Source organism: Vipera ursinii (assembly GCF_947247035.1).
Source record: "Vipera ursinii genome assembly, chromosome: 2".
In the NCBI taxonomy this organism is placed as follows: Eukaryota; Metazoa; Chordata; class Lepidosauria; order Squamata; family Viperidae; genus Vipera; species Vipera ursinii.
In genome coordinates this window covers 86,640,754-86,658,349 of record NC_139513.1, presented here as the reverse complement: position 1 = coordinate 86,658,349, position 17,596 = coordinate 86,640,754, and the positions used below count along the sequence as shown (strand labels likewise).

General features: G+C 36.6%; 1 protein-coding gene across 1 annotated transcript in view; it reads left to right on the top strand.

Annotated features, from left to right (window-relative positions):
• TGFBI (transforming growth factor beta induced) overlaps window positions 1-17,596 on the top strand; it is a 52,166-nt gene that overhangs the window by 12,814 nt on the left and 21,756 nt on the right. The window contains exons 2-7 of the mRNA XM_083351736.1: window positions 348-446; window positions 11,279-11,343; window positions 12,395-12,552; window positions 13,449-13,613; window positions 14,429-14,575; window positions 14,719-14,860. Of these exons, the coding sequence (XP_083207862.1) occupies window positions 348-446; window positions 11,279-11,343; window positions 12,395-12,552; window positions 13,449-13,613; window positions 14,429-14,575; window positions 14,719-14,860 (776 nt within the window). The remainder of the gene's footprint in view (window positions 1-347; window positions 447-11,278; window positions 11,344-12,394; window positions 12,553-13,448; window positions 13,614-14,428; window positions 14,576-14,718; window positions 14,861-17,596) is intronic.

Sequence of the window (17,596 nt, the reverse complement as noted above, 5' to 3'; positions counted from 1 at the left end):
TTTCACAACCATGCACACATGAGACATCTTGAATCATGGTTGTAAGAATGTTCAGGCAGTATAACTAACGAGACTTGGTGGTCCACTGACTAGCTACCTTGATAGAAAACATACCGTACTAACTTAAGCATTTAAAATTATTACGATTGTCAGAGGGGAAAAAGGTATTTTTTTAGTATTAATTCAAAGGAAGACAAACCCCACTCTTGCTTTAATGTCGAATTCCAGTTGAGTTTACAGTATTATATTATTTGCAGTGTTTATTGCTGATGTATTGTCAAAGACATGTTTGAATACCAATCTATAAATGGAGAAATGAAAAATAATGTTTCTCTTTTGATTTGTAGCCCCAATGTTTGTGCCGTACTGAAACTCATCGGAACCAACAAAAAATACTTGCCAAGTTGCAAACTGTGGTACCAGAAGAAAATATGTGGAAAATCAACGTAAGTAAGGTTTAAGAAAAGGAGAACATTTTTCTTTTTGTGCTCAACAGCCATGCAAATGAATAATGAAGTAAGGTTTTCTTCCTGGCTTCTTCAGCCCCATGAGGGATATCTGCAAATCAATCTGAGGTCTGTACTGGCAAATCCAACAAGCATCGCCTAAAGCTTCCTGGAAATAAAATGGCCTTGATACATACGCTTGGAAGAAAGAAGCAATCTGCACTCAGTTAGGAATTTATACAGGCTGGCTGACTGCCAGTCTTCTGCTAAAGTCTTCTAGTCTTCTGAGAAAGGTGTATCCTCCCCAAGGTCAGATAAATTTTGAATTTGAGGGATGAGATAAATATAAGTATCATGAAAGATTCGGAGAGCTAACTTGGCCTGAGTAATTTATAGGTTGATCATCTGTGATGATAAATAAGTTTCTACATAAGATGAAATCAACATAAGTTAGAAAAGGGAAAGTATGTCTTAAAGGAACCAGTGTCTTAGAGCAAAAGCATGTAAGTGTTTTTACCTCAATGGTTGCAAGTAAGTAGGGCTGGCAAAGTAGTGGGTCCAGGATAAAATTTTGCTTAGTTTAATTTACATGGAAAAAATTATACAAAAAATTAATTACAGATCAATCAAGTCAGTTTAGTGATACCAATTCTGCACTGATTTAATAATTTCCTCTAATAATCACATTAACATTTACAGTTTTCTGGCAGTGTTTGGAGAGTTGTATGGACTATACTGACAACTTTACTGACAACTGTTCCCTTCTGCATTTGAAGTTCCGATGTTGACCACAAGGGATGCACTTTTATAAGGAAGCCTCAGCACCATGGCATTATGGTGGTTTTGAATTCCAAAATATAATGCTCTTCTCTAGAAAAAAAATAGAGACACTATTCCTATTTTTTTTTTCTTTTTGTAGATAAGAAGGGCTGTAAGAGAAGGTTGATTGAGAACATGCAAGATCAAATAATGTTTTTTTAAAAAAATGACAGTTTTATGATTTACAATGCTCAGTGTAGAGAGCAGGGGGCATAATCTTGATGTATAATGGATAGATGAGATTCATTACCTAAGCAACAAGGGAGGAAAAACCCGAGTTCAAAACATGCATGAAGTATGCAGAAATGTTTCAGATACTGACACCTCTCTAATTCACATGGGTATTAGAAAAGGAGGACTTATAAACACAGTAAGATTTGCCAGATTCTGTTATTATAGCTACTCTCAATAAAAGTAGTCTTAGCCTTCCTAACCATGGTCTAGTCTATGCGGTGAGGCTGCCACTCAGAAATACTTTGCCAAAAATGAGGATTGACAAAATGTCCAGATGTGGATTGGAAAGGACCCAACAAATGCTCATTTATGGCTTTGTGCCAGCCTGCATGGAGATTTTGAAAAGATGTCCCATGGACTTAAGTTAGGTCCTGCCTTTCCATTATTTGAGCACAGAATTTGAAAGAAAGAGGGGTGGTTGGCTTATCAAATTGGTAGGTGACAGAAAGTTGGCAAGGGTTATCAGTGCCGGGGAGTACATAATCAAAATTCAAATGATCTTGACAGGCCTAAACTAACAAGAATGAAATTTAACAGAAATAAATTTTAAGTCCAACATTCAGCAACAAAAGAATAAAAAGCAGGTGGGATGGGTGAGAGCAAACTTGGCAAAAGTATACGTGAAAAGGATTTAAGTACCTTGTTGTAGCTTGAATGTGAGCCAGCATGGTTAAAAAAAAGCGTGAATGCAATCATAGACTATAGGAACAAAGTAAGACTGGTGAGATCATGAGAAGTAGATTCTCAACTTTTATGCTAGATATGTCAAACTTTGAGTACTTAAATGATCATAGATGTTTCATTTGAAAAAGTACAATGAAAAACTGGTAAATGTCCAGAGGAATTGCTGTAAGGAGTGACTGAAGGAACTTGGGTATCTTTAGCCTGAAGAAAAGATTAATAAGGGGTGGCTTGTATATTTTATGCAAAAGATGGAACTTGATGCTCTGGATGGCAGAGATGTATGTAATTCTAGTGTCAATCTCTTTGGATTCATTCCTTACTCCCCACCCTCCCATTTTCTTGCTTCATGTTTTGATAGGTTATTTTCCCTATGAAACACCAGCAACAACACAACTATATCTATCTATCTATCTATCTATCTATCTATCTATCTATCTATCTATCTATCTATCTATCTATCTATCTATCTATCTATATCTATATCTCTATATCTATCTATTGATATATAAATATAGATATATAGATATATAAAGGTATCTGAAAGGCATCTGAAACAACTGAGACATTCACAGAATGTCTGGAAAATCTGGAAAATCCTTACTTGGGTCATAACAGTTAATAACAGTAAATTTATTAAAGCACTTAATCACCAATATATTAAAAACATTTTGGACTACTTATTTCTTGTTCCACCACAAATTTTAAGCAGTTGTTAAATCAGAATTGCTACCCTGTAGCAGATTTTTAGGTTTCTACTTATATATACTGATCCCTAGACAAGAGGTCTTTCTCTTACAGAACAAAAATGTGAGGTTGTTTTTTTTAAAAAACTGTAGTTATGGGTTTTAATTAAGTATTAAGAATTGGTACACAAGTAATGTATAGCAATAGCAATAGCACTTAGACTTCTATACCACTTCATAGTGCTTTTCAGCCCTCTTTAAGCAATTTACAAGTCAGTAGATTGTCCCCAACAATCTGGGTCCTCATTTTACCGACCTTGAAAGGATGGAAGGCTGTGTCAACCTTGAGACAGTCAGGATTGAACTCCTGGCAGTTGGCAGAATTAGTTTGCAATACTGCATTATAACCATTGTCCCATCACAGCTCATTATATATGGTTCATTAATAGCATAAAACTTTTTAACTGAAGATGAAGATGGCTGTAAACTAGTGTTTCTCAACCTTGGCTGAAGACGTGTGGACTTCAACTCCCAAAACTCCTCAGCCAGCGTGCTGGTTGAGGAATCCTGGGAACCGAAGTCCACCCATCTTTAAACTGTGAAGGTTGAGAAACACTACTGTAAATCATTGGGAGACTTCAGTAGTTGCAATATACTATGTTTAGACATACAGACAGAGATGATAGACAGCTAAAAGCTTTGAGCAGTGAAATGGGAGATAACTTAAATAGAACCAATTATTCAGAAGAATGATGGGTTCATCTTTTCTTTTAAGATGGACCTGGACTACCATCTATTAAGGATATTTTATTTTGTAGACTTCCATGTTGTTGACTGAAACAGCTCCTTCCATAGAAGCTATCATTTATGTGCAAGCAATTATGGGCAATTGCTCCTATCCTGAGGTCTTCCTGTCCTATGCATGTACCATAGAGATCAAATAAATCTTGCAACACTTGTGGACAATGTAACAATAAAGATAATAAAGTTCAGAGAAATTGGTAAAAATACTCATGCCAGGTTATCAAAAGACAAAATGTTTGTAAGATTCACAGCTTTGAATCCTACCTAAAGCTAATCCAAACATGAATAGCTTATGATACCTGTAACACGCTAGCAAATTTCAGATTAAAGCAAGTTTTTCAAGATAGCTTTTCATACCTTGAAAAGAATACACATATGATAAGACATGTAAACAGTATGTAGAAGGGACTGGATCGTTGTTCTGTTTTAAATGTGGATGTAGGTTTTTCTTACTTCCTTGTGCTTATCTTTACTAGAAAACCACATTTGCATGACAAGCACAAACACTCTCTGATTTCAACAACAAAAAGACATTGTATGAAAGTCTCTGAAAGTCTTTGACATCTCCCCAAAAGGAGATCTAACTCAACATCTGGAAGGTACAAGTAGAAATAGTCAATAGAAAAGTCAAAGGAAGCATTTCTAACTCATTCCTATATTATGTCATGAACTATTTTTCAGACTACTATGACAATAGGTACTATAATTCCTTTTTTTTAAATTGGTCACAAATTTAGGAAGGATATTTGGAAGTGGTTTGCCATTGCCTCCTCCCTGCGGCTGAGGGGGAATGACTGGCCCAAGATCACCCAGCTGGCTTTGTGCCTAAGGCAAGGCTAGAACTCTCTATCTTCTGGGATTACTAGCTTGATGCCTTTACCACTACAACAAACTGATTCTTTTCATGATCTTTTTAAGTATGCTAATTATTCCTTATCATTTGAACTTACTAATGCACATAAAAGATTATTTCCTGATTGTAAAAAAAATTCTGATTGTGGATTTCCAGTCTCAAAATATCAGATTGGTTCCTCTCTTCCTGAATTTTAACAGTGGTAATTTGTTCCATCTCGATGACCTTTTCAGCTAAAATGGAACACAATGTTATAAAGAAATAAAGTATTAATAAATAAATTAATAAAGTATTAATAGGAGTTGCTGATAGTGTTGGGAGGCCCTTCCCTCCAAGAGCATATCAAGGGACTTAATGGAAGAGGATGTGAATATTATGCTGCTGGAATTGTTCTGGTTTTCTTCTTAGTGTTTTTAGGGTGTCAGATGGAGATATACAGTATTTTAATCCTATATCTGCCCTGTCAAGCTCCTGGCATCAGAATTCTAGAAATTTCAAAGTTTCTGATATTTGATTTACTGATATCTAAATCCCTACTATATACTAAATCCCCACTTCCTTGCTGTATTTACAGTGATTGAATTCTTTCAGCTTGATTCAAATAGAATTTAACTCACTTGGTTCTTGAAAAGGCATAAATCATGCATTATTTTGCCTTGGCTCTATCAGTGTTTGGAATGGGTCCCTCAGGAAGTATTGAAAATCCAAGGTCACTCTTTGACAAAAGTAGAGCACTTTGGATTTCAAAATTAGGGTTCAGTTAATGCTGCTTGATTGCTTTGTTTTTAGCTAACTAATTCTTCAAAACAAAAGGGAAGAAACCTTATCTCAAATATTAGAATATAATTAATTATTTGGTAGAAGATGTATTTGTTTTTACCTAAAAATTGCAACACTAAGAAGAAAATCAAAACAATTCCAGCAGCGTAATATTCACATCCTCTCCTGTTAAGTCCCTTGATGAAACATAGTGAAATATAGTCTTTCAATATCCTCCTTTTCCTCTAATACATAAAGCTGACTTCTGTATCCAGAGATTAATAAATGTGGTCTTCTGTTTAAGTCCCCATTGAGTCTAGTGCTGGTTCATTGGCACAAATACAAGTGATATAAATAGAAATGTTTGCCACCATGAGGCTATCTTCCCAGTTTTGCATTTGAGAAAAAGCAAATCTGATTGTAAAATGTTATCAGAGATGCAGTTTTAAACATCTGCAAAGGAGAATTTATATTTATAGTGATGATTAAAGCACAGGCCATAAAATAAGTTACATATAGGTAATATGGATTCAAATCTCTTCTGCCACAAAGCACTTTAACCGCCATTAGTTAAACTATCTCAAAGAGCTGCCATGATAATAAAATAAGGGATGTTATTATTTACAAGATGTTTTTGGACTATGATAGAAAAGTAAGCTAAATGTCCAATTCTTTAATACCGAAGGCCTTTAGGCCATTTCCCAAAATGTTGTTTTTCCTGATGTTTTTCATAACATCAAAGGAAGATGAGCTGATTTTGTTCTTCTTCCAAACCCTTGATTTTCTGGATGATAATATCATTGCATTTCTCCCTTCTGTCACCACATGTTGTGCTCTCTCTTTAGTCCATAGACCTGAGAAAACCTGAAGGATAAATTTCATGATACTATCTGGTTATAAAACTTCCCACAAACCTACGTGTCCTCTGATTCACTTGACAGTTCAGAGTTATCTCTGGTGTGTTTTTATTTTGTAAAATGAGCAACCATTTTGCTGTTTGAAAGTTGTCTCTGAGTTCTTTGATGCTCAACCATCATTTGTCCTCCTTCTCTGATAAAAGTCCACTAGCTGCTCTACTCTTGTGCTTGTCTAAATGCTATCAGTAATGGAAAATACTTGAGCTTTCCTTTGTTCCACATTCCTTCATTCTTGCCTGAACAGCCCTTTCCTTGCACTGGTTGTTATTATGCCTGAAGAGTTATGCTAAAGCAGTTTGAAAAGGACTTTTTGAATTTAATTAATTCAGTGGGCTAGATTGAGGTGGGGTGGGGGGGACACAGGCAACTATTTTTTACTCAGGGACTGGGTTTTTTTTTAAAGCCAGTTTCCAAGGCCTATGGGGACAGAGCAGGGCAGCATCAGACTCTGATGTGAAAATAGACATAAAAGGCGAGGATTAGTGTAGCCCTGTTACTTTTACAAAGAACATGGTATTCCTGCGACATTCCCAGTTTTAGAATAATGTTGTATTTGGAATTAGACTGCATGGAGAAGTAGGCTTGCGTAACTCTCAGTATATGTTTGGATAAGATGTTGGTTTAAGAGCATTGGCAACTAAAATGATATTACAATATTTTATTAACTGTATAGTGAAAGAAGAACTCTATGTAGTTAATTATGTAGTTTTTCAAAGCTGGATGTTGAAGGAGCAAAGAAGGAATTATTTTCCCTAATAGCATCCTTATATTCTTTTAGATTTTACTCCTGGCTGTAACAGAATGATTTAGTTTACCAGGAATGACATAAGTCTGTAAGAATTCCATCCCACATAAATGCAAACAAGAATACCTTTGCTCAGTGGTGGGATTCAAATACCTGAACAACCGGTTCTCATATTTGATGCAGGCCTGGGCCTCCGACGCCTGCATCAAATATGGTGGGCTGTTCTAGGTCTGAGAGGACTCCCCCAGGCCTCTGAGGCCTAGACTGGACATCTGGAAGCCAGCCGGTTCTCCAAATTCAGGTAAATTTAGCTACCGGTTCTCCCGAACCAGTGCGTACCGGCTGAATCCCACCACTGCCTTTGCTCCTAGATCACTGTAAAAGAGACTTAAAAAAATAAAGTAGCAGGTAAGCAATTAAGACACTTCTAGAAGTTTTGAATGTCAACTTGCGTCAGCTTCAGCCAGCATGCCCACTAGCAAAAGACTATTGGCTTGAAGTCTAAAACAATTATTGGACACAATATTCCATATTCCCAGTGTATAGGATAGTTACCATGGCTATCTGTATGCTATTTCATCCAGTTTCATCTAATTGCATACATTTCTCCGGTTTGTGTTTGACAGGGAGGGCTGCCCAATAACTAAAGCATTAATAAGGATAATCAAAGACAACACTTGGGTCTGAGCTATACAGGGCATACGGGACATTGGAAGCCAGGAGAATCAGAATTCAGAAGGCCATTGCTTACTAGCAAACTGAGAAAGAAAGCAGATGTCAACCTTTCAAAGTAAACCAGAAAGGAAACGTGATCAGTTAAGCTAACTGTATTTTATTGTAAGACTACATTAACTGAATCTTGCAAGTCTGAAAGTACAGATTTCCTGCTGTCTCTTATTAGCCTGATCTATTAGGGTGGGACCTTCCTAGGTTTCTTTCTCTGACCATTAAGCAACTGAGGGCTCCTCCCTCTCTTGTCTGACTGTTCCCTCAGAGATATCACTTCCCCTCTTCCCTCAAGGTCATTCCCACCTACCATTCCAACAGAAAAACCAAACAGGAAAATGGGGCAGGGAGCCAGTTGATTCTGACCCAAATATATAGTCTGTGTGCCATCACATCCTTCTCCAGGAACAAACTATGTGAAACTCAGTTTTGACTTGACATGAGGAACTTACCATAAAAGCTAAGATAAGAATTCAGCCCGTAAAAATTTCTCTTCTACCTCTGTGTAACATAACTAGAACTAGGAATCCAAAAGTTTTTAATTACAGCTTAGCACAGAGATACGCAGTGTCTTATTTTTTGCAGGCTGCTTATTCTGCAGCTGAACAATAATAGCAATAGCATTTAGACTTCTATACTGCTTCACAGTGCTTTACAGCCCTCTCATCTGAGAGTTCTTACTGTTTAAAAGGACATATTTTTCTTATTTCTTAGGAAACAAAGTTACGGTAATAAAAATGTTGACCACTAGATAATATTGTTTTGAGAAACAAATCCACGAAGGGCTTCTGTTTATCTATTCATCCAGCCAGTGATATAACTAGGATAATGGTTCAAGCTGAGTGAGCAGTGGTGTAACAAATAATTAGTCATAAGTAAATCTGCTATGTTTTGAGGACTACTCCACACATATGGAGCTCTTCAGTGTCAACATTTTCCTTTCTATTACCTCTGTTTTTCATTGAGATATTTATCTAGGCTAAGTAGTGACCCATAAAGATAGAATAGAATAATAATGTTGAGGTACAACTGTCTATTTTGTTTATGTTTGCCTCAGATTTATTTCTCAATAATATGTGAAACCCTGCTAATATCAACTTAAAGATAAGCAATTTCTTTTTAGTCATTTATTCCCCAAGGCTCTGTGCTGTCAATTTGCAGTTGATCCACCAAATCAAGCAAAGACTTCTACTGAAGAGCTCAAACTGCCCTCCTAAGTTTGTATACATTAGGTTTCTAGCCAGTTAGTAGCAGCTCATTAACACCCATTTCTCTATAAATAAGCCTTTGAGAAACAACATCCTCTCTTGGGAATTCTTGATGCTGAACTGTGGCTGAATTCTCTATTAATCATTTCTTTATGTTTAATTCTGGTTTGAACTAAAAAATCTGTCTAGACCATTAAGGGTGTGTTTATTTGGTTGCCAAATTGGGCATATAAATGCATATATCTGTATATCTTAAAAAAAAGGTTAGTGTGAGGCTGAAAAGTGTACCAGTGGGAGGTTGAGAGCTCCAAGCATCAAAGAAAGCAAATTATTTTAAGCAAAATATTTCCCATATGGAATATATATAAAGTCTAGACAATGAGTCAGGATTTTCCTAGGTAACCTTTTTTTGGAAGGTTGCAGAACAGATTTTGTTTTTATAAATGTAATGCGTGTTTAAAATTTAATTATTTTATTTATTTATTTAAATTATTTAATTATTTTAAAGAATTTTTTTTCATCCTGCAGCATAAAGGTAAAGGTCAAATCATAAACTGCTGCCATCCAATGACTCTTCCCTATTTCATGTACAGATACATTCCTATATTTTCCATAACATTTTAACCCAAGACTGCATACTTGCTTTTGAGTTAATCCTATAGGTTAAATCCACAGGCAATACATTATTCTCTGCAGTTTTGTCACTAAGATTACATTATCTGCTTTTCTAAAAGTTGCAGAATCAGAAGTTAATATTGGGGAAAGATGAAGCTTTTTTCCTTAAGAAAAAGGAAAGCATAGGTTTATTTTGTTTAAATAAATAATAAAATGCAGTTGTTGCTTTTTTAAAAAAAATGTTGACTTCTATTTCTATATGTTGTCTTTTGCTATAAGGCAGAGAAAAGACAAATCACCAGCAGCTGTTAAATATGTCAGAGACAACTCATTAGCTTGATCCCAGATCATATTTTTTTCAAAATTAAACCTTAAAACATAACTAATTGGCCTGGCTGCTTATTTACAACACAGAGGTATGTTCATTGGCTTATTTATTTACCTGCTTGGTCATAATACAGTTGGGATAGCCATGAGTTCATTCAAATTGATACAAGAGAATGAAAAAAATCAATCAATCAATTCCTAGTCAAGTAGGCTGGTCAAAGAAAGCAAAAATTGTCTCCCAAGGAGAGAACTATTATTCTAATGCTGGGGGCTTGATGAAAGAAAACATTACATAGCTCGTGAAGATAATAAACATAACAGAATTATGATATCATCCAAACAATGATTAAATACATTGTAGGAGCCCAGCAGATACCAAAGTAGCTTAATCTGCTAAAAAATTCACTTCGTTACCTTTAATGTAGTTTACAGTCGATTACCCTGATAGATGAAGTAAAACTTTTTAAGCTTTAGAAAGATGCAGTGAATAGGTGTATATTTAACAGTTAGAAAACAGCAAATGATGTTAGCTTCAGTGCACATATTTTATGCACATTTTGCTTAAGTGATACCCCCTTAGTAGATCTTGCACCCCAATATGGCAAGTGAATGTCAGACACAAAAGATCAGGACTATGCATGAAGATCTAATTAAACTGATTTATTGCTAACAATGCATGTACACAGAAATCTACTCTATTAACAGTTAGTACTATCTTGGTGTTAGATAAGGATTCAAGAGGGTTGGACTTAGTCGTTTGTGGCTACATAAAGACTCTAGGCTGATTCCTCTTTTGACTCCGCCCCCAGGTTCTGCCTCTTCTTTTATAGTGAAATACATTGATTTTTCAGTTTATCTTTATAATGCCCCCCACCCCCAAGTAGTGTATAATTGTTCAATTAGCTTCACTACACAGATATTTCTCAACTTGCCAGTCATCTTTCCAAATGTTTTATATGACTTTTCAAAATGATAGGTCAATACAGACTGATCCAACTAGACCAGAAATGTCAAACACAAGGCCCGGGGGCTGGATCCGGCCCGCAAAGTGGTTTCATGTGGCCCGTGAAGCCATCCTGGAAACAGTGAGGGAACAGCCCCCACTGCCTTGGCCCTGGCCCAGAGACCCTCCTTCTGCCAGAGACCCTCAGATCTGTCCCACTCCTGCCCAGGCCCCCATAGGCACCCTTGATGCGAATGATGTAGAGATGGCCACGTCCACCCAGTAGGCCATACGCACTTTAGCCACGCCCACCCAGTAGGCCACGTCCACCCTGGCCATACCCACCCGGCCCCCTGAGGGCAACTGCAATGCTGATGCGGCCCTCAATGAAAGCGAGTTTGACACCCCTGAACTAGACTTAATTTCAGTCAACTTTCACTGTACCAATTATGCCAGATGGTAACTGAAGTTGTGGGTGATTAATCTTATTATGCTGTGTATGTTTCTTAATACAGGGTGGTTGCTTATGAATGTTGCCCTGGATATGAAGAAGTTCCTGGAGAAAAAGGCTGCCCAGCTGGTAAGTATCTATATGTCTGTCTATCTGTCTGTCTATCTGTCTGTCTATCTATCTATCTATCTATCTATCTATCTATCTATCTATCTATCTATCTATCTATCATCTATCTATCTTTTATCTATCTGATGGCACAGAAGAGCAGCCTGGAGTGAAAAATGAAACCTGAAAATTGCTTGCTATAAATTACTCTTCCCTACCTCCCACCCCATGTTTTCTTCTCTATGGAATTTCAAATGTGTCTGCAATTGCAAATGGATGTTTAAAGAGTAATAAATTGTACGAAAACAATGGAATGGGAAACCTGGTCCACAAAAATCCAGATAACCACTAGATAGAAGAAGAGGGATTTCTGTATTATCATCTTAATAGTTATCTTGATTTTTGCAGAGCAAATATGGTATGCCTACACAATTATACCCATGTTCATGCAAAATACATTTCCCACTTTTGTTTCTCTTTTCTGTCTCTGGATTAAAAACACCAATCAAGCTAATTCTAGATCTGTGCTAAGAACTGTAATATGTGAAAAAAATGTATCAATTCAATGGGTTGGATTTACACTTACTTATTTTTTGAGAACTAAGAATCCTGTCTAATCTATTTTATTGATTTCAATTGGCCTCACTAACTCTCAGAACAAACCTATTGCTTAATTATTGCTTAATTGTTTTATTCTAATTGAGAAATGACTCTAACCTAACCAGAGAGCCAGTATGATATAGTGTTTTAAGACATGAGACTAGAAACTGGGAGTTCTAGTTGCACCTTAGGCACAAAGCCATAGCTAGATGACTTTGGCCCAGTCACTCTCTCTCAGTCCTAGAAGGAGGCAGTCCTAAGTCACTTCTGAATTTTTGTCAAGAAAAATACAAGGACTTGTCCAGGTGGTCACCAGGAATCAATACTGACTTGAAGACATCACAGAAAGAGAACAAGAAAAGAGAGAGAGAGGAAGAGAGAGAGGGGGGGGGAGGGAGAGAGAGAAAATAGATTTTGTTCTGAATCTACCTATGCCTTTGTTAAAGAAAAAAATCTTCTTTATTTTTAACAGCTTTGCCACTTGCCAATCTTTATGAGACACTTGGAATTGTCGGAGCCTCTACCACTCAGCTCTATTCTGCCAGCTCTAACCTGAGTGCTGAAATCACAGGGCCTGGCAGCTACACAATCTTTGCTCCCACCAATGAGGCCTGGGCATCATTGCCTGCTGTAAGTCTAGGGCAGCTGCATTTTGCTCAACATAGATGGAATTCCTGATGTGATATATCAGGAACATAACCAATCATTATGAATACAACTAAGAATAAATAGAATGTGAAGAGGTTAGATCCAGAGTCATGCCTGTATAATGAAACATTTGCTCTGTCTTTATAAGAAATATTGTTTAAATATGCCTGACGTATTTTTTTAAACAATATAAGATTAGGTGGAATTATGTAACTTATGTGCAGCAAATATGCGGCTGTAACTACTGTATATCCACTCCAGGCTCATGAAAGCTAAGATCAAGTTAGACTGCAAAAGAATGTAGGAGAGCCAGTGTCTTCTGCAGAGGGACAGGGACATCAGATTAACTAAAGCAGTGTTGTGGTATCACTTCACAAGCTTTCCCCCTTTCGTACACCTGTTGCAGTGTTGCACATCTGGTTCAAAATGGAAGAGCTTGTGGCATAATGCTGCTATCAGTTTTTTCATCATTCTAATGAAAGCAACAAAATTCTGTGAACATTGTTGCTCGGGGCTGAATATACAGTTATTACTGTACCCCTTCCTACTTGGAAAGGCAGAATTCCTTTTCACAAGGGTAAGCCACCTCAACATAGTGCTTCCAAATTATTCTGTCATTAGCCATGATAACTGAGAATTAGGGTAGTTGTACTTTAATACATCAAGTTGGAAAAGGAAGCAGATATAAGAAAATTTTCTGTTAAGAAAAAATGTTGAGATAGCAACTGCTGTTTTGCTGGCAAAGCTCTCAATTCTCACTCTAGGGAAGCTAGTACAGTTCCCCACCTCCTACAGGCAGAAAGCAGATAGAAATAGTCACGTAAAGTACATAGGATGCTCAGAACAGCCAACTCTTTAATATGATTTCTTGATCTTAGGAAGTGTTGGATTCATTGGTGAGCAATGTCAATATTGAACTGCTAAACGCTCTGCGATATCATATGGTGAATAAACGAGTCCTAACTGATGAGCTAAAACACGGGCTTTCTCTCCCTTCAATGTACCAGAATATTGATCTCAAGATTCATCATTACCCAAATGGAGTAAGTATCTGGTAAATGTACAAATACAGCTTGGCATGGACTTAACTTAGACTGGATGAAGATAAGATTATTCCATTCCTACTTGGGATGGCTTAATAATGGAGCCAGTTATATTAATATAAACTAGCTTTCTACAGCATGATAACCAAAACAGGCAGACTACAGAAGGGCTGGCTTTTTATTATTGTCTTTACCTGGAGTTTCTACCATGAAGAAACCCTTTAAAGAGATTTTCTCATACCCATTATGATGAATACATACAGCACTCCTCATACTTTTTGGAATGCAAAGATTGAAAGAAACTAAGCCTACTTGCCTTTATTCACATCTCCCTGCAGCCATGTAATATTTTCATTATAATGTATAATTTAAAAGGAGACTGCTAAATTACATTGAGAGACAAGGGTGAAGACCTCTACTCTACATAGGTAGGTTTCTATTATTTCAAAATGTAGGGTGAATATAATATAAATTATATGAAGGAAAAGCAGTGAATTATGTATGCATCAGTTTTTTTTAAGTTCAGTGTCTTGTGTTTAGATGTTTGTGTTTCGAGTAAAAAAAAGTTTGAGTAAAAAGAGGTTATTTGAATTATTGGTCTTTAACTATATGAGTTTTTATTAAAGTGAATTTATTCATTTATAAATAGCTATTTGTAAAATCTATCGGATTCTTCAAAATATTCTGTCAGATCTACACAAGCAATCTTGAGATTCATTCTCTTTTAATGATAACCTTTCTTATGTTGTGTCATCCTTCAAATCAATATAGATATTTATATTCATTTCCATTTATTCCTGCCCTGCCAATCCCAGATTGTGACTGTGAACTGTGCTAGATTACTGAAGGCTGACCACCATGCTACCAATGGAGTAGTCCATCTGATAGACAAAGTCATTTCTACAACTTCCAACAGTATCCTGCAAGTTGTAGAGATTGAAGAAAGTCTTGAAACTCTTAGGGTAAGCCCATCTCAAATGATCTCAGTCTTATTTCCTTACACCAATGGTAAGTGAGATCACTTTCTTGTGTAATTGTGTAATTGGTAACCTTATTAGATTTATTCTAACGTAATCGATTCTCTTTCTTTTCCATTTATTTAAAGGCTGCTGTGGCAGCTGCCGGTCTGAATAATCTTTTAGACAGTGAAGGTCAGCTTACATTATTAGCACCAACCAATGAAGCTTTTGAGAAGATTCCTAAAGAAACACTTAACAGAATCCTGGGAGACCCAGAAGCTCTAAAAGGTAAATAACCACAGTCTATCCATAATAATTTTTAATTAATATAAAGTCTGTTGCTTTCACCAGAGATTTGAGTCTGTATGGAAGCCATATGTATTTTTGAAATTTACTACTGTTAATTCCTCTTTATTCTCTTGAGTTACAGTGAGACAGTAAATGATGGTCACAGGTGAAAGGAACTGTATTGAGATATAACATATTATCCTGAGGATTAGGAATGGCCATTTAGCTTTCATTATAATTCATTTTTTCAGAAAGATAAAATCATGTTTCAACATTCTCTTCGCAAAACCGAATCTTCCTTTGAATCACGTTCTTTTAAGATGTCCTTGTTTTCATAAGAAATAAATACTTGTATGGGAAAACTAATCAAGTTTTTAAATGTTACAAGCATTAATATTAACTTATAAAGGCATGTATAGTATGAGATCAGTTTATCTGATGTATCGTTCATGGAGAATGTTGGTCTTTCTCAGTTATGAAATTCAATAGATTTTTTTTGTGTGTGGTGAAAACCTTGTTTAAACTTCTAACGAAATTGCATTGTATTTCTACTTAGTGAAAGTAATGTATGTTTGGGTGTAGATAGTGTGTGTGAATGTAAATACACCTATGTGCATGTCATCTATAACCTAAGGCAACATTCCCTATTTAAAAACGGGCTGAACATCATCTCTAGGCTTTTCACTCACTGGGAGAAATGAAAATGCCTTTGGGTTTTAACTAGAAGTTCTAAATAAAGAATGGGGCCACCTATTTTGAAATCTAATAAAAGTCTAATCAAGATGTCTGTTCTCACCATCTAGAGCTTAAAGAGGCAAAAGCTTTGATAGCGTTGCCTCTTTTTTCTCTCTGTTCAATTGTTTTTTTATTTGTTTTTTTTATTGAAAAGTTTTATCATACATTTTATCTTTCTGTTCAATTGTTATATCAACAAGTTATATAGGAATGAAAGGGAACCTGACTGAAGTAATAGTTTGCATGGCTCTCTGCTATGGTGGTAGTTCTTCCTAACTCTATTTTGTCTTTTGGTGTATTGTGTTTACATGAGTCACTGCTTTGGTGATGGTCCTTTTCAACTCTTCTGCTGACTTTAAGACAGGAGTGGAGAGAGGAAACCATGAGAAAGCTGTGTCAGCACTGACTCATTACCAAGAAGGCAGACGCAGGGGGAACTGGGCAATATGGTCAGCACTTTCTATGGGGAAAAAAGATGAACAATAGCAATCAGCATGTTAAATGATGTATTTGATGATCAGATGGGCCTCAGGAACCTCTGTGATAGCAAGCTGTGTTTTATACATACATACATATGTGTGTGTGCGTTAATTATTGTATGTATATGTATGTATGTATGTATGCATGCGAGCAAAGTGTGATCAGAGCTGCCGTCTCTCTATAAATATTGGTGGGGTTGTGTGTGGTGCTGGCTTTGTTGCTGTAAGCAGGTTGGTTGGCTGTGTTGTTACATCCTGATTGGATGATGGAGTTATTGTTTGCAGCCAACTAACCCGCTTACAGCAACAAAGCCAGCACCACACACAACCCCACCAATATTTATAGAGAGACGGCAGCTCTGATCACACTTTGCACACACAAGCATGAAGCCGAAGACACCAGCCTGAAGATGATGAGTGGGACCTCATTGAAACGTCGCCAAGACACTCTCAATCTTACATGGGAAAAGACCCAAATATACACCAACACTCATTCATTTCTAAAGCCAAAGTATAGTATAATTAGACCAGTTGTCTTTAAAATAGGAAACAATCCTCAGTTTTGCCAAGGATCTGAATAAATGCATCTAGTAAGAGTCGAGAAGCATCTTATCTTTAGGAAATAAACCTGATTTTGTACATGTAAACTATATTATACCATAGAAGCACTTTTTAGCAAATAAATATTTTTGTAAATAGCAAGGAAGGCTTAGAATGGATTTGAAGACTACAGGCAGGTCCTGGGTTAAGAATGGGTCCTGGGTTCTTTTTCTAATTCTCTTTAATTTGAAATTGTATGTAAGTTGGAACTCATATTTATGAATAGACCGCCTATTAATAAAAATGACAGATGGCGTTTTCCTTCCTTCAGCTGACAAACTGCTGATGCTACGCAGTGTTTACATGAACTGCTGAAAACTCCTGAAAACAGGCAGTATATTAAAACACACACAGCTTCAGTGATTTATAAAAACATTGTGCAGCATATGTGGTTCATTGGCTCAAAGTAGGCCAACACTGACTGTCATTTTTAGTTATAGGCAACCCATTAGTAAGTTTGGGTTGTTCATAAGTCAGATTTTCTTAGCCTGGAGACTGCCTGCATTGGAGTCTCTGGCTACATAACAATATTATTACAATATACAAGTTTCTATCCCTCACTATTCTTGTTCCAATCCCTTGACCACAAAGGAATTTCACCTCTACTGGGCAGGGTTCTCTTAGAGCAGGGGTTCCCAACTGGGGGTGCTTGTACCCCCTGGGGGCGAGACGATATTCCAGGAGGTGCGAAAACTTGGGTTTAGAAGTTTCAAAATTATAGTGCATAAGCATAATTCATTGCTTTTTTTCAAACTTTTGTAAGGGGTGTGAGAATATATCAGAAGCAATCTAGGGGTGCAGGTTATAGAAAAGGTTGGGAACCATTGTCTTAGAGATATGGCTACAGAATGTGCAAATAGTCACCCCCAATTTATAGATGATGATGATGATGATGATGATGATGATGATAAGATGGTTGGGC